At 38.9% G+C, this 22808-nt stretch overlaps 1 protein-coding gene across 1 annotated transcript in view; it reads left to right on the top strand.

Moving 5' to 3' along the window:
- The window catches only part of LOC129767836 (ADP-ribosylation factor-like protein 5B), a 57821-nt gene that overhangs the window by 22576 nt on the left and 12437 nt on the right, over positions 1-22808 (top strand). The window contains exon 2 of the mRNA XM_055769074.1: positions 9691-9806. Within this exon, the coding sequence (XP_055625049.1) occupies positions 9691-9806 (116 nt within the window). The remainder of the gene's footprint in view (positions 1-9690; positions 9807-22808) is intronic.

The raw sequence follows: 22808 nt of genomic DNA, 5'->3' as shown, positions 1-22808 counted from the left end.
TATTAAGTAAAATCAGAAAACACAAAAAATAAATCAAATCGATATTCAAAAGAAAAAAAACTTTCTATGTTCTAATGCAAATCATACCGTTTCTTAACTGAATGAGTCTAGTATTCAAAAATTGAACTGGTTTATAAAAATATTGATTTTGGTATTCTGATCGATTTTCGGAATTTGTCGAGTTTTCAAATACAGGTCGGACTCGATTATCCGGAATTTTATACTCGATTATCCGGAGTACTTTATTTTTGATTTTCGGAAATTTTGTATAATTTGTATAATAATTCTATATTGAATAGCTAATATGAGTATCAAAAGAAAGGGGTTGACTAGTAGAATGCAGTTATTTATGAAAAATGCAAATCCAAGATGGCGGCCACTACAAAATGGCGGATTACATATTTTCTCAGAACCCCATCAATATGGGTATCTAATGGAAGGGCTTGACTAGTAGAATACAGTTATTTATGAAAAATTCAAATCCAAAATGGCCACCACCACAAAATGGCGCCATATATATTTTTTCACAACCCCATCAACATGACTGATTTGACTAGTAGAACATAGTTACCTATGAAAAATGCTCAAAAATGTATCAAAAGAAAGTTCTCGACTAGTAGAACATAGCAGATAATGAAAAATCAAATTTCAAGATGGCCGCAGTCCCCAAACAACTAATTACTTTTTGAATGGTTTCATTCAGCTTGACCTGTTTCTATGTATATTTGAATGTTTGTTGGGTTGTCCCACATTAATAGAAAATTGACCCCGTTCCGGTTCAATGATTGATCTGAAATTTGGAACATACATTTAATTCTACTGTCATTATAAAACTGCGTATTCCATGATCTTGAAAAATTCAATTTGGTCGCCGCAAAAAGAAGGCTGTTTGGTTTGATTTGGAGAATACACTACACTATGAACAACATAAATTCGAAAAGGTCTCCGCCACAAAATGGTCGACTATGTATTTTTTGCAATCCCCTCAATATTGGTATCAAATAAAATGATTTGACTAATAGAATACAGTACAGGTCGGACTCGATTATATGTGATTCGATTATATGTTTCAATTATATGTGATTCGATATATACAATTTTTGACTCGATTATATTCAGTTTGGAATATTTTTTTTTATATATTTCTAATATGGCTTATTTTATGGAGAAATGTAACCTTTCAACGTTAAGGTGAAGTTTAAGTGGCTATTACATGTACAGTGGGGTAAAAATCGTAATTTTTGAAGATTTTGCTTGAATTTTCACCAGGAATTATTTATATCGATATTGCAGCCAAATTAAGAAAGATAGAAGATATGCGTCAAAGAACAAATTGTGGAGCTGTTGAAGAACTTCATTTTTATTGATAGAAACAATCTAGTTTAATATAAATTTTTAGGATAAAATCAATAATAACACATTAAAAATTAGTAACTTAAAAGTTTCACTTCTAAAATGTTGTTTAAATTCACTAGTTGTGTTGTTCCACTACTATATCCTGTACTAAATTTTCTCATCTTTCAAATGAAAGCATCAGAATCGTCTTTTGTAGCGTACTTTTTAATGTAGAGCCAGTTTGAGGCAACAGAGTCCGAAACAAAAAAAAAGTTCTATAACTCTGTCATTGTCGAAATTCGAACATATGCGAAGGAGGATTTTTTTCATCAAATATGATCGTCTATCACCTCCTGAGAGAATCTGGATAAATTATTTTTTTTCATGTGAGAAAGATGTTCTCTGGCTTTAAGGGGATGAATCAAAAATCAAAAACCAAAAATACATGCAAAAATACAAATAAAGAAAAAAAAATGTTTTGACTCGATTATCCGGAGTGAAAAAAAAATCAATACTCCGGATAATCGAGTCCGACCTGTATTGAACAAAGACTGAAAATATGTTAACTTTGAAAAATCATAACCTAAAACCGAAAAATAACACATTTCTGATTTTTGGGTATGTTATATAAGCTTTCAAGAAAAAATATACAAAATATATCATCCTTGGTCCCGAAACTATGTAAATTAACTAAGAATGAAAAACTAATACAATAAATAATTACGAAATCAAAATCCATCTTTTTCGTAAGTCTAATATTTTTCAAAAAAGACTATCCAATTGGCTTTAATTTTATGTGTCGATCGTCTAAATCGGCCCAGTAGATCAAAAGTTATGAATTTTTGTGTTGGAAAAAAGAGGAAAAAATGATTTTTCGAACCATCGGTTAACTTTGAAAAATCATAACTCAAAAACGAAAAAAACGTCTCTCTGGTTTCGACATATGTTATGTGAAAAATCCTCAGCTTTCAAGAAAAAATACAAGAAAAATATAGCGCCTTTGGTCCCGAGAGTATGGAAACAATAAAAAACGAATACAATCAATGATAACGAGAGCAGAATTCGAATTTTCTGCGGGTATAGTATTTCCTTCAAAGAAGATCAGGGATCGACTTTAATTTGATATGTCGACCATCTGAATCGGTCTAGTAGTTCAAAAGTTATGAATTTTTGAAAAAAGTAATTTTTGGAAAAAAAAAAAGGAAAAAGTTGATTTTTCGGACAACCCTAAAATGGGAATGGTCACCCTAATGAAAAAATAAAAAATACGGGACAAATGTTTTGCGATAAAGAACAAAACTACCAATTTTCACGAAAATCTGAGAACCACTATATCGGTTTGGCATGGAATGGCTGTATAAAGATGAAACAAATTTTTTTTCATAACTGAAAAATAGTATGCAACGCCGCTCTTTCTCTTTCTCGTTGTAACCATATGTACAAAATCTCAAAAAAAAAAAGATCGGAGACGATTGGGACAGCGGTTGGCTGGTTTGGCGTACAATTGCTCTGTACATAAATACAAGCTTAATCTTGTCCATTATGTCAGAATGACTCCGTTGATGTAAAACGATATCTACGTAAAGCTGTATTGTTATTGACTTTGATTCCAATTCCTATATGCATTCAAAAAATCTTTCATTACACATATAAACACTTGCAGAATTGATTTGTTCCAATTTTGTAACTTGCTTTAGAAGGCTAACAAAACCAGTTTACAATAGACTGAAAAATTCGATATGAACAATGTGCGCTAAGCCTAAGGTTTTCATTTTCCAACTTTCCCAACGGTTTAACCTTACTTTTTTGTCGGACTACGATGACTACCATGAACTCAAAAACATAATTCTCTTTATATATAAAATCAATTGCCACCAAAGTTAGGTCGCGTATCACTCGAGAACGGGTTGTCAGATTTGAGCTGTTTTTATTTTGCTGTGTCTGGAATGATTAGTAAATAAAAGTAAATGCTGAAGTAATAGTTTTCGTTCAAATTTTACTTATTTGAAATTGTCTTCGGGCCGGTTAATCTGATAGTGTTAGAAAGTGGATATGAACGACCAATTATATCGCGTCTATTTACAATTGCGTATGCACTAATAAAATGGACTAGTTTCGATGGCGATGAAAAAAAATCACAAAATTAAATTAAATGTATATTTATTGCTTGGGTTCACGAATGTGACATGCCGATTTTATATTGCGCAATAGTTTCATTCGGAGATCCCAGAACTTTGTTGTACAGGTGGCAAACTCAAATTACGTTAAATCAACCATCAAACAGAGTGAAATATTTTTTTTTATGCAAGCACTCAAATACAATGGATAGATGTTTGATTGGGAGTTGCTTCATTCGATCCTTTTCTCTATCTACAGCATCATATCTTTCATTCTTAGCAGCTCTTTAGATTTTTTTTATCCCATTTATTTATTTAAGGCTCATTAGCATTTTAGATGTAACAGAGCCGAATTTTAATCGTGTACATGTCACATGGTTATCATATCTATAATTAGCACATTACACAGTTTTTTTTTTTTTATATCTGTATTATAGTGACTTTCAACACTTTTGGCTGGTTCGTCACTTTTTACTTCCAATTTTGGAAGAATGTTGGGAGTGAGAATTGAACTCGTGATCTTCAGCGTGAGAGGTATGGATGTTACCACTACGCCAGATCGGCTCCCATTACACAGTTGTCATTCGCCAGTATTCCTTCTATACCATTACATATGGTACATTCACACAGTAGCCATTTAGGCGTAAGAGTATTCTTTCTGTTCTACCATTATCCAGTTGGACCACCGGACAGCGGAGACAGTTGATTGATCATTGTTGAGTTATTTATGGAACAGCAGTCCGATGTGTCTTACAGAGCAGAGCAGTTGTATGGATGAATCGATCTTATTTCGACCGTGGATCGATCTCCATCGCTGATGATTGTTGCGTGTAGGTAGCTATTCTATAACAACACAAAGATGGTCAATGAGGGCCCTGAGTTTTGAACTCACGATCGATCGATTACTAAGCGAACGCGTAACCAATGTGGCTACGGAGACCCCCTAGCTCTTTAGATTGTTTTCTATCAAAAATCTTAAACCAGCGTTGAGTTGTTTGTTGATGCATCATCTTGGCACAATTTCCATATTATAGTCCTTATTTATCATACGATCATACGGTAAGCCTCATGGTGCGTGACTCTATCGATACACGAAAAAAAAGTCAAAGATCGTCCATTTAATCGTGTGATGATTGTAACTTGATTTCAATGTTATGTCCTCAAACTAATGGTTAATCACTATTTTCAGTTCAGAAGAAGATACACCAGCCGTGTCGCTTTCGAGCTCCTTATTTTTTTCCGTTTTTGAATGTGTTTTATAACTACAATTTTTAATATTTATTGACCATAAACTTTTATTTTGTTGACTGAATGTGAATATAGTGTAGTTCTTATCGTTAAACGTAATATTACTGTGGAATTTGTCGCTAAAACTTTTCCAATTGCTGTGCAGCTTCATTGATTTTCTGTTCAACTCTACGGGTCTATTGTTGATCAATAAGTACAATCACTCGTCCCTTTGTGCCACTGTTTCTGCTGCTTGCCGTGTGTGTTGTTATTTGAAGGCTAACTGAATCAACTGCGAAGATGAGCATGGAGAAAAATTGTGCAAAATGCAGTCAAGTAATTACTGGCATAGAATTTGTGGCTTGCCGTGGATACTGTGGTTGTATTTTCCATATGACATGCTCTGGTCGCTCCGGTGTTTCTCGTGCCCTTATGAGCTACTTCACATCGCATCGGAAAAACCTATTCTGGATGTGCGATGATTGTGCGGATTTATTTGAAAATTCCCATCTTCGTTCTATCACGAAGATAGCGGATGAACAGTCTCCGCTCGCATCTCTCACGGCAGCGATTAACAACTTGCAGATAGAAATAAAACAATTGTCGTCAAAGCCTACCACTTCTATTCTGTCACCGGCAGTTAAGCAATGGCCTACAATGGAACCTATTCGACCCGCCAAACGACTTCGTGAACCTGATTTTTCGCAAAACTCGTCTGAATGCCAGTCCGGCTCTAAGCCAATAGGGAATAACGTGGTATCCGTTCCTGTTATTGACAAACCAGCAAACAAATTCTGGCTCTACCTGTCCCACATAAGACCCGATGTAACCAACGAACAATTATCTGCAATGGTACGAGCGAATCTTGAGCTGAAAAAGGATCCAGATGTCATAAAACTATTGGCTAAAGGTGCTGACATCAGCAAGATGACCTTCATCTCGTTTAAAGTTGGGGTGGACCCGGCTTTAAAATCAAACGCTCTTAAGCCATCCACTTGGCCAGAAGGCATATTGTTCCGCGAATTCGAAGAGCTTTCCACCAAAAAATTTCGGCAATCTCCCGTCATAAACCTGACACCGACATCCGTCACACCGCCGGAAATTGCAGTGCAACATTGAAAAATCATTCAACGCGTATTTCTATGGATGGTGGGAACCCTCGGGTTCCCATCACAGGCGAGTATTGTTGCTCAATTCCCTTTACCCCTACACTCATTCATACTGTGTTGCAGCACGCTTCTACTACTGCCGTTTGCACCAGTTTGATATATTATCAAAACGTGAGAGGATTGAGGACAAAATTGGACGACATCTATCTGGCTTCCATCGATTGTAATTACGATGTAATCATGCTTACGGAAACAGGACTGGACGATAGCATCAACTCCTTGCAGATTTTTGGTACATCATTTAATGTTTTTCGATGTGACCGAAGCTCATTGAATAGCGACAAGCGTAGCTTTGGTGGTGTGCTAATTGCCGTGGCTGAACGACACGGATGTTCACGCATCGACACACGTAGCGGTAGGAGGCTGGAGCAGGTGTGTGTCTCAGCCAATATACGAGGGCGTCGGGTTTTATTGTGCAACGTTTACATTGCCCCTGATAAAAGCCGCATGATCGACATTATCGAAGAGCACATCGCTACCGTTCGTGAGCTCTGTAACATCGCTTCTCGAGACGACACTGTACTCATATGTGGAGACTACAATCAACCGCGCATTAGGTGGTCAGAAAATGAAGATGGCATACGTCCAGAAAACGCGTCTTTTTTAAACCCAGCTGCTTCGGCGTTAATCGACGGAATGGATTTCCTGAACCTGAACCAAGTTAATGCACAACTGAACAACTTGGATCGAATTCTCGATCTGGTTTTCACGTCTGAGGGTAGTTATACGGTAGTTTACACGGATGAAGAACCCTTGCTCCATGTGGATACACACCATCCTCCACTTAACATACACATCAAGGATCCCTATGCACGCCCTTGCCCACCTTTAGAGACGATTAACGACTACAGAGCACTCAATTACCGTAAAATCGACTTTGACGAACTTTTTCATCACTTATCTAGTCTAGACTGGAATTGTGTTTATGAAGAATTTGATGTTCACAGCATGGCGTTGAACTTCTCTAATGTCATATTGCAATGGTTAACTTTGAACGTTCCTGTGAAAAGAAAACCTCTCTCACCCCCTTGGAGCACGCCGCTCCTCCGCAAACTAAAACGCGAACGCAGTCGGTGCCAGCGCATCCTGCGTACTCAAAAATCGCCTTCCTCAAAGAATAACTTTAAATGGGCGAGTGACGTTTACAAAAAACTAAATGCCGACCTTTATAAGTCACACGTATTAAGGGTGCAGTTTGGACTTCGCCGGAATCCAAAATATTTCTGGGGCTTCGTAAACAGCAAGCGGAAAAACAAGTCAGTTCCGATTAATGTGGTTTTTGGTGGAAAAGAATCTGAAAACGAAGCAGAAGCGTGTGATTTTTTTGCGAAGCACTTCGCCTCAGTTTTTCAAACAGTGCCAACGTCCGATAGAGAGGCAGAAAATGCTGCATCAAATGTTCCACAAAATGCAGTAGCTATTGACACGTTCGAAATATCCCCCGCAATAATTATCGAGGCGTCCAAAAAGCTGAAGAGTTCCTATGCTCCTGGTCCAGATGGCATACCCGCTGTTGTTCTTCGCTACTGCGCAAGAGCAATAGCCGAAGTTCTAGCGTTCATATTCAATCGTTCATTCGAGAGAGGAGAGTTTCCTGTGTGTTGGAAAACGTCTTATATGTTTCCTGTGCACAAAAGTGGCGATCGACGTGATGTTAAAAATTATCGTGGGATAACCAGCCTCTCTGCAGCATCTAAACTTTTTGAAATAATAGTCAGCGATCAAATTCTACGAGCCACGAAGACGCATATTTCATCTGATCAACATGGATTCATCCCTGGCAGGTCCGTAACTACCAATTTGCTGGATTTAACTACCACCTGTTTGGTGGCGATGGAAAGGAAAGCCCAGGTTGATGTTATTTACACGGATCTAAAAGCAGCATTTGATCTCATAGATCACAAAATTTTACTCTGCAAACTTTGTCGATTGGGAGCCTCTCACAGACTAGTATCATGGCTTTCATCATACTTAATTGGCAGAACGCTGCACGTTAAGCACGGAACATGCATGTCATCACCGTTCACTAATACGACCGGTGTCCCTCAAGGAAGCAACCTGGGACCGCTACTGTTCGTGATATTTTTCAATGATGCTGCGTCTTCACTTGGTCATAGATGTAAACTTGTATATGCCGATGACCTAAAGATCTATGTTGTGGTGAGCTGTGTCCAAGATTGTCTTCATCTACAAAATTTGCTGAATACGTTTGTTCATTGGTGTCGTAAGAATAAACTTGTCATCAGCATCGCGAAATGTCATGTTATGACCTTCCATCGTTCTTTGGACCCGATCATTTTCAATTACCAGATTGATAATACGATTCTTAACAGAATGCATCAGGTGACGGATCTTGGTGTTGTATTGGACTCGAAGTTTTCTTTCAACTCACATTATGCATCAATAATTTTGAAAGCGAATCGTCAACTCGGCTTCATCTCGAAAATTGCAAAGGATTTTACAGACCCACACTGCATGAAGGTGTTATATTGCTCCATCGTACGACCAATTCTGGAAAATGCTTCAGTTGTATGGGCACCAAACGATGTAACGTGGAATCTAAGGATCGAGCGAGTCCAAAAAAGGTTCATACGTATGGCGCTGCGAAATCTACCATGGCGCGATCCTTTGAACCTTCCAGCGTATCCAGATCGATGTCAACTGCTTGGTCTTGAAACGCTCGAACGGAGACGCAAGACACAACAGGCTCTTTATGTTTGCAAACTACTCGTCGGAGAAGTTGATTGCCCTCATCTTCTATCGCTGCTTAACTTTCGTGCATCAAGCAGGATGCTGAGACAGCGGTCCCTGATGCAACCGAGTTTCCATCGTACTCATTACGGATATAATCAACCTATAAGTGCAATGGTTCGTGTGTTTGCATCTATCGAATCCGCGTTCGATTTTAATATCTCCACAAATGAATTTCTACGTAGAATAAGAAGATTAAACTTTAGTTGAGTGACGGGTGTTTATTAAGACAATTTATGTCAGATAAACTTAATTTGTAAACAATAAACAATAAACTAGTTATGTCATTAAGCAAGCCCCCATCGATGAAGATATCATTAACAACCTCGCATATGGGGATTCGACGATTGTTTGATTATTTAGCAAAAAAAAAAAACGTTTCAGATACATCACAGATCACATCGGTCTTGTCCTTGCTGCTTACCTCATATCCTGTCATGGGAAAACAAAACCTCTCGTGAAACCTTATCTTACCAAAAGTCAAACCATGGAATAAATTTGAGCCAGTGGCTCCGATTTCAGTTTCACTTTCTGATCCACCAAACCATCGCGCGGCGGCGAAGGTGTGGCGAGACTTGATAATGCCATGGTCGCCGCGGCTGATGTAAACCTGATCGAAATCTACTCCACTCCCCCACCGAAATTCGAAACAACAAACGGTTTGATTTTATTTGTTTTGTGTGTTTTAATTAGCGCTACGCCGGTCTCCATAGCGTTTGCGGTCATTTGTCAGTCAATTGACAGTCGCAGAGAACTGGCTTTGAATTGACCTTCTGGTAAAGGTTCTTCGGCTGTCCGTTTTTTGAGAGAGGTAAACAAAATGTGTGTTAATCTGATTTGTAATCTGATGCTTGCGCGAGGTTCGTTTTCCGGGTGGCAAATGAGAATCCCTAATTCGGAAATAAAAGCGAATCACCCAAATTAGTCAGAATAGCTTCTTTAGATCCTCTTAAAGATGACGGTGCTCGTTCTCATTTCCCAGCCAAAAATCGCATCAAAATGATGACATCGGAGTCACCTCACCCTATCAAACCGATTTTCCGCTATATCGTTCTAACGAAGGGTTCTTCTATTTCATCGTTCCTTTCCAGAACACAAGCTAGTGATGGTCGGCCTAGATAACGCCGGCAAAACCACCATCCTGTACCAGTTTCTGATGAATGAAGTCGTACACACGAGCCCGACGATTGGATCCAACGTGGAAGAGGTAAGTCATAAGCCCAATGCTAGCCAATCGGCCCTATTGCAGCCGTATACATGTTTCCTTAATCCCTGCTCGGTCAGCAGTAGCTGCAGCAGCATGCCCCACACGTACCAGCAGTGAATGGGAATTAGGTTTAATTTTATTCAAAATCTCAACCTCGTTTGTATCTTTATGTCCTCTTTATGAGGTCGGGCAGGTAGCGGGCATTTAGGCAAACACACACATACACACACATCGCTTCATTGCCTGGGAGGGGTTAAACTATTTAGGGGAATGTCTCCGTAATCCGGTGATTGTGTTCCCATCTCTGTATGGAGCGACTTCAGGGATCGGAGCGAAACGGCTTCATTATTCCTTGAGGGGAAAGTAGGAACGGAACGGATGCTGCTGTTGCTTGCTGAAATGAAAATAAGATTAGGTTCAGGTTTGATTGGCTCCTTTTGATTTCGATCCGATAATCTGCAAATTTGCGATTTTATCACGCGATTAGTGCGAGATTTGTTGGAAATGTCACTAGAGAGAACTGGTTGTCTTTGTTGTGGATTTGGGTTTGATTGGGAACTCGAAGATAGTATTGAATGTAGCAAACAACAACCAAACTGCAATGGGAATTAGTTCAGGATAGTTCAGGAGATTAATCGTGAGTTTGTCCACATCAAACGTCTACATCAGTATCTGAAAAATTAAATTGTGCTCATCCATAAGATGTTAGTCAGCTGGCATATACACATGACATAATCAGCTACCCGAAGGTGAAGTAAACGAAATTGTTAATTCGATGAGAAAATGTTAACTTATGTGTAAACCTTCATTGATTGCTTTTTATATCCCTGAATTTATATTAGTCTTTTTGTCGATCTTTATTTGATCACTTATCTGTATTTGAAATGATAAATACATCCGAAAGTCGTCCATTTTTTTCATCTCACTAATTAGGTTGGGTTCGTTGGGATGTAACAATAATGAGTGTTAGTATAGAACAGTTCCACGCCAAATCAGTCGGCCTGACCCGATACTCTCCGATTTTTTTTGAAATTTGGTCCTTATGATGAAAACTACCTAAAATCACAATTTTAATAATCATATGACCAATTTAAATTGCGATTTTTGAAAAAGGTGTATTCAAAATCATTGATATTTGTTTAAAAAATTGTAACCCAAAATCCAAATGTCTGAATAAAAAATGATATTTGACAAAGTTGTTGGAAAATATCTGAACCATTTAGAAAAAAAATAACATTTTAAAATTTTTGATCAATATTTTTAACACTATATTTTAAATGTTATTTTTCCTAAATGATTCATTTATTTTCCAACAATTTTGTCAAACATCATATTTTATTCAGACATTTGGATTTTGAGTCCAATGATCAATGAATTTGAACACGCCTTTTTGATTTTGAATACGCTCTTTAAAAAAACAGTCGTAATTCAATTCGGTCATATGCAGAGATCGAAATGCAGGCCGATTTGAGAGAAAAATATCCGTTTTCACTCGCCGGGTTAAAATGGTTGAGAATATGAGAGGCGAGAGAATGTTATACGCTCACTTCGATTCTCGCGAGAAACGCAATGCCGAATTTTATTTTTGGGCGAGTTGTTATTAGCCGAAAAATGATTTTGTTTTTAGTGATTTCTTGATGTCGATAATGGTTTTTCACTTTTTCAGTACAGCTGACAATATTGCACGAAAACATGCGATAACATTGAGTTTCACCGTGAAGTGAACATGAGATGCGTTAATATTTGCACAATTCAAACACTGTTCAAATGCAGGTCGTTTAGACGGTGTCTAAACAGGCTAACGTTGGTAAAGTTAGTTTTGATTGCTCGCTCCATATTTTCAGTACTAAATGAGAGACGAAAAAGCATTCTCGTTGAACTTCAGAGAGAGAGAGATTTTCCCAAATTTCTTTCTCTCTGAAAAGGAATTTTTGGTGATAAAGAAGAGACGAAAAATTCAACAATACACGATTCATCGAAAACTAGATTGATTGACCGAATACTTATCTCGCAGCTGAGCGAGAATTTCGATCTCTCGTCGTATGATAATGAAAACTGTTATTTTAGGAAGTTTCCATCGACGGAATCGAAGAGAGTCGTGTCAAAATTGGCTGTGTTTCGGCTGATTTTTGGCTGGAATTGCTCTGTATGTATTGCACAAAAAAGTCTTTTTTCACTAGCTTTTCTACGAAAACCTACAATTAATAATACAAAAACATACAATCAATAAAACTATTAGTCCTACAAAGTTTTGGTCAAAGAATGACAAGCGGGAAATCGTTTATTTTGAAACACAAATTTCTGCATAACTCGAGAACTAATCAAGCTAACGAAACCAAATTCGGCATGTGTAGGTCTTGGAGTGCAAAAAATGTTTCTATGGCGGTTAGACACTCCTCCCCTTTCTCTAAGAGAGGGCTGCCATACAAATGATACACAAATTTCTGCATACCTCGAAAATCAATCAAGCAAATGAAGCCAAAGGGCCTGGCCAGGTAAGGGAGTAAAAAGTGCCCCCAAACCAAATCACCCCCAAAAATATTTCACGCCATCCTCAAAAGCTTCGAGATAAAAATTTGAAAAAAATACTGAATGTGCATCTTACTACGGTGTATCATGAAAAATTATCAAAACAAATTTTTATCAAAAATTGAAGTACTAAAAATATTGAAAATTTAAATTTTTTTTGGGATTTAGTACTACTCTAATTCATATTTAAATGTGTTCCTACGATGTTTTATCAAAAATTAAAGTACTAAAAGAAATATTGAAAATTTGAAATTTTTTTTTGGGATTTAGAGATTCAGTACTACTCTAATTCATATTTAAATGTGTTCCTACGGCTTTTCTAGATATGTGTGATTTTTTTTCAGATTTTTTTTCAGCTGCATGGAAAATTTTGTGTAGAGTACTAAATAAAACATTTTGGCAGTAGTACCATATATTTGAGTCCTTATATGGTACACCATAGGATCTATGGTGAAAAATGCACCTTCTCGTTTTTTCACGCCATTCTCAATAGCTTTGAGACAAAAATATGGAAAAAAAATACTGAAAGTACATCTTACTAAGGTGTATCGATAAATATCTTCATTTTTTTCATCAAAAAAATGTAATTATAAAAAAAAATTAAATATGCGGTACAAAAAAAATTTATATATTCTCTGGCATTTCGAAATTTTGAAAAAATATAACTTTGAGACCCGCTTCTGTTCTAATTTTTGTTCAAATGCGTTCGTATGTGTCTTTTTTTCTACATGTGGTGCAATTTTTTCCTGAATGTTTAAGAGCATTGCGAGACACAAACATAATTTTCTTCATCGTCTGCATTATTATTTTTATTTTCTTGAAATCGATTATTTTATTGTATTCGTGGTTTTCCCTTGTAAGATTAAAATGAAAAAAATAATAATAATAATTTGGATGTTTTTAAGTGTTTTTCTCATTAATCCGAATGATATTACCACAAGGACTTTATTTTTTCTCACAGAGCTCTATCGTACTGCTGACTCCTATGAATTTGGTAAACCATCTAAATCCGATGTAAAGATAATCTCATATATTTCAAGATATGAGGAAAAAATCTTTGTACAGCGCAATACTCTAAATATACCAACAAAATTTAGACATCTAAAAAACAAAATTTGAATAAATATCAGAGTAGTAATTCAAAATAAACTAAAAATGCCCAAAGGCCAAAAAAATTTTTTTTTTTCGCGCAATCCTCCCAAAACTTCAAGAAAAAATTACGTTACATGTGGAAAAAACAACACATACGAATGCATTTAAATGAAAATTAGAGCATAAGTGGGTCTCAAAGTAATATTTCTTTCAAAATTTCGAAACACCTGAAAATATATATAATTTTTTTGTACCGCGAAAAACACTCTAAAATTTCTGAAAAAAAATAACATACACCTAAAATAGACGTAGGAAGAAATTTGAATACAAACTAGAGTAGTACTGAATCTCAGAATAAAAAAAATATAATAATTTAAAATAAAAATAAAAATTAATTTAATTTTTTTAATATTTGATTTTTTGATGAAGAAATTGTTTGAAAGTATTGATCGATACACCTTAGTAGGATGTACTTTCAGTATTTTTTTTCCATATTTTTGTCTCAAAGCTATTGAGAAAGGCGTGAAAAAAAACGAGAAGGTGCATTTTTCACTATAGATCCTATGGTGTACCATATAAGGACTCAAATATATGGTACTACTGCCAAAATGTTTTATTTAGTACTCTATACAATATTTTCCATACAGCTGGTGATTTGGTTTGAAGGCACTTTTTACTCCCTTACCCAGCCGTAGTAAGATGCACATTCAGTACTTTTGAGGATGGCGTGAAATAAACGAATAAGTACGTTTTTCACTATAGATCCTACGTCAAACCACATAGGGGTTCAAATAAACCGCCAAAATTTCTTAATTAATATCCTACACAATATTTGCCATACAGCTGGTGATTTGGTTTGGGAGCACTTTTTACTCCCTTACCTGGCCAGGCCCTTAGGCATGTGAAGGTTTTAGGGGGCAACACACGTTTCAATGGTGAGTAGACACTCCTCTCTCCTCTCTAAGGGGGGCTGCCATACAAATGAAGCATAAATTTCGGCATAACTCAAGAATTAATCAAGAAAATGAAATCAAACTTGGCATATAGAGATTTTAGGTATCGATGAACGATTCTATGGTGATTCAACACCCCTCCCCCCTTCCTAATGGGAGGCTGCCATCCAATTGAAACACAAATTTCTGCATAACTCGAGAACTAATTAAGCAAATCGAGCCAAATTTAGCATGTGGAAGTTTCTATCGCGAATCAACAGGGGGGGCGACCATACAGATGAAGCATAAGTTTCTGAATAACTCAAGAACTAATCAAGCAAATGGAACCAATTTCGGTATATGGAGGTTATAGGGGGCAAAACACGTTTCTATGGTGGTTTGACACTCCTCCCTCTCCCTAAGGAGGGGGGGGGGTCTCAAAAGAATAAAAACGCATATTTCAATCAAACATATTCCAACCAAACATGGCAATTGAAAATTTTCGGAAAACTCTGAAGAAAATGAGAAAATTTGCGAAAGTTCAATTCCCATATGTTGTACAATTTGATAGTGACAAGCATTGTTAGTCCATTTGATGTTTGCGCTAACGAAATTGGTCTTTGTTCGAAAGTGGAAATTGATTTTAATGTGATAAAACTCACTCCTATGAAAGGAATTGTCCCATTTAGGGCTGTCTTTATTCTATCATATTTTCTGTATCAAAGATTTATTCCATGTAACGAAGGAACATGTTATTTGCAAGTGGTTGGAAAGCCTTGAACGAGAATTGTGTCTGCTTGCTTGAGTTTGACTTTGACGTCGAAATATTTTAACTGTTCAAGCACACCGAAAATTTTACCAACATGAGCAGGGTTGCCCCATATACAGAATATTCTGTATTTTACAGATTTTTCACCGAATTTCAGATACAGAATCTGTATATACAAAATTACAGATTTTCAGCGAAGCTACAGAATATACAGTTTTTTTTAATTCTATTTAAAATATTAAATTTATTATTCATTATTTAATTTATTTAAAATTACAGAGCACAGGCATAGATACCTTGATTTATGAAAATGTTGTACGCAACAGCCATCTTGTTGAGAACCGATGAGATAAGAATGTTATTGTTGATCATGTTGGATAATTTGTGTTTGGATTTGCTGATGCTGAGTATAGAAATAACGCACAGAAAAGGGAAATATCTCATTTAGTAGGTTTTTTGATGAACTTCGAAGAAAAAATACATTAACATTATTCGTCAGCTGTTCGGATGAATTTTTGAACTTTTCGTGTGATACCATACATTATTCTGCACAGTACTGCTGGTCACCGTATCTGTTATCTTGTTCCGCCACTTTACTATTTGAGCTGGTTAAAAACCGAGCGTAAATAGGGTAAACAAAATGACATCCTTCCCTTTTTTGTGCGTTATTTCTATGCTGAGTGTTGCGACGCATAAGTGGTCGTGTTTCAATTTGTGCCGGATTCCGTGATGGTCCCCTTTTGCTAGTAGCTTCTGTTCACTACGCGAAATCTCTCCCCGAGTATGAAGCGAATTTCGTTGTTCGATTTTTCAATTAAGAACACTGTTAGCACCAATGACTACACATTTTATTACAATTTTAGACTATACACTAACAGACTATTACTACATTTAATTGAACTTCATACATAAATACATATAATTTTTACATTTAATTTACGGTGGCCGAACTGCACTCTAACGGAGACAAAAAACGATTAAATTCAAAAAGTGCCCTAAAGCTCTTGCAAAGCACAATGCCTGCTTTATTCCATTGTACGCAATTATTATACGTATTGCGTAAAATCTAGAGTTAAGCTTTTACCCATATTATCGCAACTATAGTGCATTTCAGTTGGATCTACTTAAACGGCTCACATCTCTCATTGAACACTATAGAAACGTCAACATAGCCGGCCACCTAAATTTGTTTACAAATTTACAGAGTACATAGTGCAGTGGTGATCACATTAGAATGTTAACAAGTGTTTATGCTAATAAATGAATTTTAAAACCATATCCCTATTTGTGTTCTCTTTTCACTCATTCGGACGTGATGATGACTTCGTTTAGTGGTGTGCTGTTGTGCTCGGAAAACGGTAGTGGACAAATCCGAGAAACGGATCTCTTGTATGTTCCATTTGTTGTCTTCACCGTCACAACACGGGCAATTCCATCTTCTCCTGGATGAATGTGTTCAATCCTCGCCAAAGGCCAGGATATGGAAGATTTGTGGTCGTCCTGCAACAATACTACCTGGCCAACGTTGATGGGTATTGGCCGGTTTGATCTTCTACGTTGGTTATTCAGCTCAGTCAGGTATTCCTTCTTCCATCTTGCCCAGTGATCTTGCACTATTTTTTGAAGTTGCTGGAAATGCTTGAGACGATGTGTTGGAACGGTCGTATAATCTGGATCTGGCAGACAGTTTAAAGATGAGCCAGTCAGAAAATGCCCTGGAGTCAATACGTCTAATTCGGTGGGATCGTCGGATAATGATGTGAGAGGCCGTGAGTTCATATTGGCCTCAACTTGGGTAAGAATTGTGGAATAGTCTTCAAAAGACAGTTGAGTGTTGCCAATTGTTTTTGACAAGGTTGTTTTCGCTGTTTTCACGCCTGCCTCCCACAGGCCGCCAAAGTTAGGTGCTCTTGGTGGAATAAAGCTCCACTTTATTCCCGAATTTGTGCAGTTGTTAGCTATTGTTTGCTGATGATTTTTGTTTTGCAGGAAATGGTAAAGTTCAGCCAGTTGGTTTTTTGCTCCTTGGAAATTGGTTCCATTATCAGAGTGTATTTCCGCCGGTGTACCTCTACGAGCGATGAATCGACGTAGGGTGGCTAGGAAGGACTCTGTCGATAAGTCGCATACGAGTTCAAGGTGGACTGCCTTTGTTGCAAAACAAACGAAAATTGCAATGTATGCCTTTCTTGAACCTGCTCGGCGGTGTACGGGCTTGAGATAAACTTGACCACAGTAGTCTACTCCGGTGATCGTGAATGGTCTGCCAGGGATAGTGCGTGCTGTCGGTAGTTGCCCTACAGGCTGTTGTATAGGAACAGGGTTGTGGCGAAAACATCTGACGCAATTATGAAAGATTTGTTTCGCGAGTGTCGTACCTCTGATTGGCCAGAACTGCTGACGCATGGATGCCAGGATCATGCGGGGACCTGAGTGTAGGGTTTGGGTGTGGAAATGCGCTGCGATGAGACGCGATAGTGGGTGTTTGTATGGCAGAATTGAAGGGTGCTTGGTTTGGTAATGTTGTGTGGAATGCTTGAGCCGGCCACCAACCCGAAGTATGCCTTTCTCATCAACGAATGGATGTAACAATTTGAGATAAGATTTTTTCGACACAATTTGATTCTTTCTGAGGGATTTGATCTCCTCAGAGAAAACTTCTGATTGCGCACATTTGACCAATGAATCTTTTGCAGTTCCTAGCTCCGATGTAGTCAGGAATGGTTCTACGATTTTGCTTTTGAGTCGACACATGTTAATAAAGCGGAGGACGTAGGCGGTAACTCTCACCAGACGCTGAAAGGATGAATAACGTTCGAACAAGTGGAATGGTTCGGGGACATTTAATGTCAGCACTGTTTTACGTCGTTCAGTAATTCCATCGTCAGGTGGGTGTAGCTGTGTTTGTTTGGGCCATTCGTCTTCCTTCTTATGCAGCCAAGCTGGACCCACACGCCAGCTCTCAAGTGAGACGAAATCGCTCGGCAGTAGCCCACGTGAAATGTGATCAGCAGGGTTTTCAGGTCCTTTCACGTGGTTCCAAGTGTGTCCGTGTGTGAGGAGTTGAATTTCTGCAGTGCGGTTGCCTACGAATGTTTGCCATGTATTGGGTGGAGCTTGAATCCAGTGCAGGACAACCATCGAATCTGACCAGAACCAGCAAGGAATTCCCTCCATTCCCAGCGCTGCAGAGACCTTAGCGTAGAGTTTCGCTCCTAATAGTGCAGCACATAGCTCCAATCGCGGAAGGCTGAGTCGTTTTAGTGGTGTTACGCGTGATTTCGAAGCGATGAGCTGTATGTTTATTTTGCCATCCTCACTGGTCGATGATCGAGCGTAGATACACGCACCATAGCCTGCTTCAGAGGCGTCGCTAAATACGTGAAACTGCACGTCCTTTTGTTGTGGTGCTAGAAAGCAACGATGTACTTTAAAGTTTTTCAAAACTGCTAGCTGGGCATAAAATTCTCTCCACCGTGTTGCGATTTCTTTTGGCACGGGATCGTCCCATCCGATACCTGCCGACCATAATCTTTGCATCTGGATTTTTGCCCACGATATAACCGGTGACACGAGCCCGAGCGGGTCGTAAAGTTGGGCAATTGCAGAAAAGATTTTTCGTTTCGTCCAATCATCGTTGTTAGTTGTGGCTCGTACATCAATGCATAGTAAGTCTGGTTCCGTCTCCCAGACGACTCCCAGAGTTTTGACTGTCGTTTCTGACACTAGATGAAGTGTTGTTGATGGATCGGTTTCACCATGATTCAAGTCTTCTAGAACGGCACGTTGATTTGAATTCCATTTTCGTAGGGGAAATCCTGCTTCTGCCATTATTGATTGCATTTCGTTTCTCAGTAGTATAGCATTTTCGACGTTATCGGCTCCCGATAGGAAGTCATCCATGAAAAAATCGTTTTTCAGTGCCTTTGCGGCTAGTTTATATTTTTCTCCAGCATCGTTAGCAAGCTGCTGAAGAACCCGGGTGGCCAAAAATGAGGATGGAGACAAACCGTAAGTTATTGTCTGAAGCTCATACTGTTTGATAGGATCGGATTGATTAAATCTCCAAAATATTCGTTGGAGAGCTGCATCCTCAGAGTGGACACGAATCTGGCGATACATTTTTTCTACATCCGCTACAACAGCGACGGAATGTTTTCGGAAGCGAACCATTAAATCTACCAATTCATCCTGCACAACCGGACCCGTTAGAAGAGCATCATTGAGGGAGTAATTCGTTGATGTTTTTGCTGAGCCGTCGAAAACTACCCTGACCTTGGTTGTCGAACTGGATTCCTTAAAAACCGGATGATGCGGGAGAAAACAGACCGTTCGCGTTTCATTCATTTGGACCTCGTTGTTTACCAGTTTCATGTGACCCATCTTTAAGTATTCTCCCATGAATTGATTGTAGCATTTTCTTAAATCTTCATCTTTTTCCAAACGCCTTTCCAGATGTTGAAATCTTCTGAGTGTTGTGCTTTCCGATTCGCCTACTAATTGGTGGAAGTCTACACGTTTTGGATAACGTACAACATAGCGACCTGATTCATCCCTGTGCACAGTATTTTGAAAATGCATTTCGCAATCTTCTTCCTCCCGAGAGCGGAGTTTTTTACCCGGCAGTTCTTCAATGACCCAGAATTTTTCAATCGCTTCATCTAATGGATCCGTAAACGCTGCGTTGCAGCTCACCCGTGTATCCTGTCTCTGCCGATCGACTTCACCAGCAGCCACCCAACCAAAGACGGTGTTGATAAATATTGGCAATGAGTTGCCAACCTTTCGCACCTGGATCCGGCCACCATCCAAACGATGAAAATCGTAAAAATATTGCGACCCAAGAACCATGTCAATCGAACCAGGAGTGGCGAAACCTGGATCAGCAAGCTCCATATCTGGTGGCGGTTTCCACTGTTGAAAATGAATCGATGTGGAAGGTTGATCATCTGTAATACGATTCATCACCAGAAAATCCATTGGTTGATGGAAATCGAAAATTCTCGAAGCAATGGTTGCAGATACCTCACAAGCAGTTTGATGATGCGATCGCCCTATGCCAGAAATTGCTACCCTCTTGTTGCGTCGCGGAAGTTTAAGCAATTGGCAAAGATTTTCTGACATCAGATTTGCCTGGGAACCACTATCCAACATTGCCCTCGCGAAGTGGGGCCTATTCCATTTGTCCTTCCCCTTCAACAGCACGGTAAGAAGAAAGACGTGCGTATCATGAGAACCCAATGCCAAGTTTGTCGAAATTGATGTCACCGAACTAGACCCTGATCCACCGGAGTTCGATGCATCTCCAGATGTTGATGGGTTATCCATTGTGGGAGAAGGAGAGGAACCAGAACCAGGAAATCCAGGATGCAGGAATGTGTGATGCTTTTTCGAGCACGTTCTACATCTGAATTTCGAAGGACAATCCCGTGCCATGTGGTTTCTGCCCAGACAATTGGAACAAAGTCGTTTTGAATTCGCCAATTTCAAACGCTTGTCCACTGTAAAATTGTTAAATTTGGAACACCGTGATATGAAATGCTGTTCCCCACACGAGACACAACTTGGACCCTTGTTGTCGGTCGCCGAGTTGACCGACACCTTAGCTGCATGTGTTTTAGTTGAATGTGATGGAGCCGCCGAGTGCACGACGGATGTGCGTTGATCAACATTGACTGCATCTAACACTCGTGTCTGTTTCTTCAGGAAGTCCACCAGCATCGCATAGGATGGATTCTCGTGCTGCGTCGCATGTGCCTCCCAGTGCTTCTGTGTCACGTCGTCGAGTTTCGAAACTAATACGTGCGTCAACATAGCCCCCCAACCACTTGTCGCCTCTCTTAATTGGTCAAGAATTTTTGTATTGCGCTCAAAGCAGTCTATTATGTCGTGAATGCCGATCGCTGATTCCTTTTTTATTTTAGGATATTCCAGAAGTGCGTTGAGGTGCCGTTTTTTCAATAGATAAGTATTGGAGAATCGTATAACCAAGCCATCCCAAGCAACCCTGTAATTTGCGTCACTCATCGGATAAGCATCGATTAGTTTCAGCGCATCACCCTTAAGAGCAGCCCGCAGATAATGAAATTTCTGTATATTAGACAACTCAGACGAAGAATCAATTAAAGCGCGAAAAGTGTCATGGAACTGTAGCCAGTTTTCATAGTTCCCATCGAACTCAGGCAGGCTGATTTGTGGCAAGCGTACGAATGTGTGTGCGTTGCTCCCAGCGCCAGGTGTAGAGAAAGTACTTGAGGATTGCTCTGCCTGTTCTACTAATTTTCGCGGTAGTTTGCTCTCCAACCCTGCCCTTACCTGGAAATATTTTTCCTCAAATTCTGCCCTAATCTGACGGTGCTCTTCTACATTCTCCTCGTGCTCCTCTAATTCTTCTATCTCTCGCTGAATCTCCTCGAATTCGTCCCATTTCGCTTCGAGTTTCTCCAGACGAAGCTTGATTTGGCTTTCGTTTGTAGAACGGTATTCCAGGTTAAATTGCTCCGTGCGGCGAAGAAAGTCGACGATGTTGTCCCTCACGTGCAATTTTGGTTTCAGCTTCTTTCCCATGATGAAACGAAATGAAAGTAGCCAGTACGATTCCTAGGAGAGCAACAAGAGAAGCACCCTTCGAGAGACAAATGAAGTTTTGGACAAGTACTCACCTTGTGAGCCTGTCAATCAGGCCTTGTATTTCAAATTCTCTCGGTTGTATCGATGTGACGAATATTGCACTCGTCCAAGCCACAGGTTGAAGGCACAAATATAAATCCAGCGCAGAATAGGCCCAGCTAGCCAGAAGTTGAGAGCCACTATCCCAACTCCACTACCGGTAGTATAATCCACGCCGCCTTTCTATGAGCTGTAATATACGACAAGCGAAGCACTTTCCTGATTCGAAAAATTTATTTGGACAGGTACTCACCTTGTGAGCCTGTCAAGTAGGCCTTGTATTTTTCGAATAAATATCCGTTGGAACGACGAACCAAAATTGTTATCACTCCAGTAATCCGCGTTGGTGACAAATCCTAATTCTGGTCTTCCAGTAGATTACTCCAGCCAGCCATACACCGTGTCTCCGCTCCAAATTATTCAGCCACCGAAATGTATACCGGAACAGAAAAAACGACCACGTAGAACGTACAATTTAATTTTGTTTTGTTGGACAGACTCTCACCTTTTGAGGCTGTTCAACAAGCCTTGTATAAATTAAATTCCAAAATCCAAATCCAATTTCCTGTTCCAAATTGAAATTGCGCGAATTGATGGCGCCTCAACAATACAGACTATTCATTTGAATACGCTCTTTGAATTCGCGCATCAAGAATGGCGCATTGTTCCTGTCCATCCTATTGTTCCGATATCAGAAGCAGTTGGGACTTCCGGAATTGATCCTTGAAACACTGAATCCTGGTCACGGCACCAAATGTTGCGACGCATAAGTGGTCGTGTTTCAATTTGTGCCGGATTCCGTGATGGTCCCCTTTTGCTAGTAGCTTTTGTTCACTACGCGAAATCTATCCCCGAGTATGAAGCGAATTTCGTTGTTCGATTTTTCAATTAAGAACACTGTTAGCACCAATGACTACACATTTTATTACAATTTTAGACTATACACTAACAGACTATTACTACATTTAATTGAACTTCATACATAAATACATATAATTTTTACATTTAATT

This window comes from Toxorhynchites rutilus, chromosome 2, assembly GCF_029784135.1.
Source record: "Toxorhynchites rutilus septentrionalis strain SRP chromosome 2, ASM2978413v1, whole genome shotgun sequence".
NCBI lineage: Eukaryota > Metazoa > Arthropoda > Insecta > Diptera > Culicidae > Toxorhynchites > Toxorhynchites rutilus.
The sequence above is the reverse complement of the archived record's forward strand: the minus strand, read 5'-3'. Positions and strand labels throughout refer to the sequence as shown.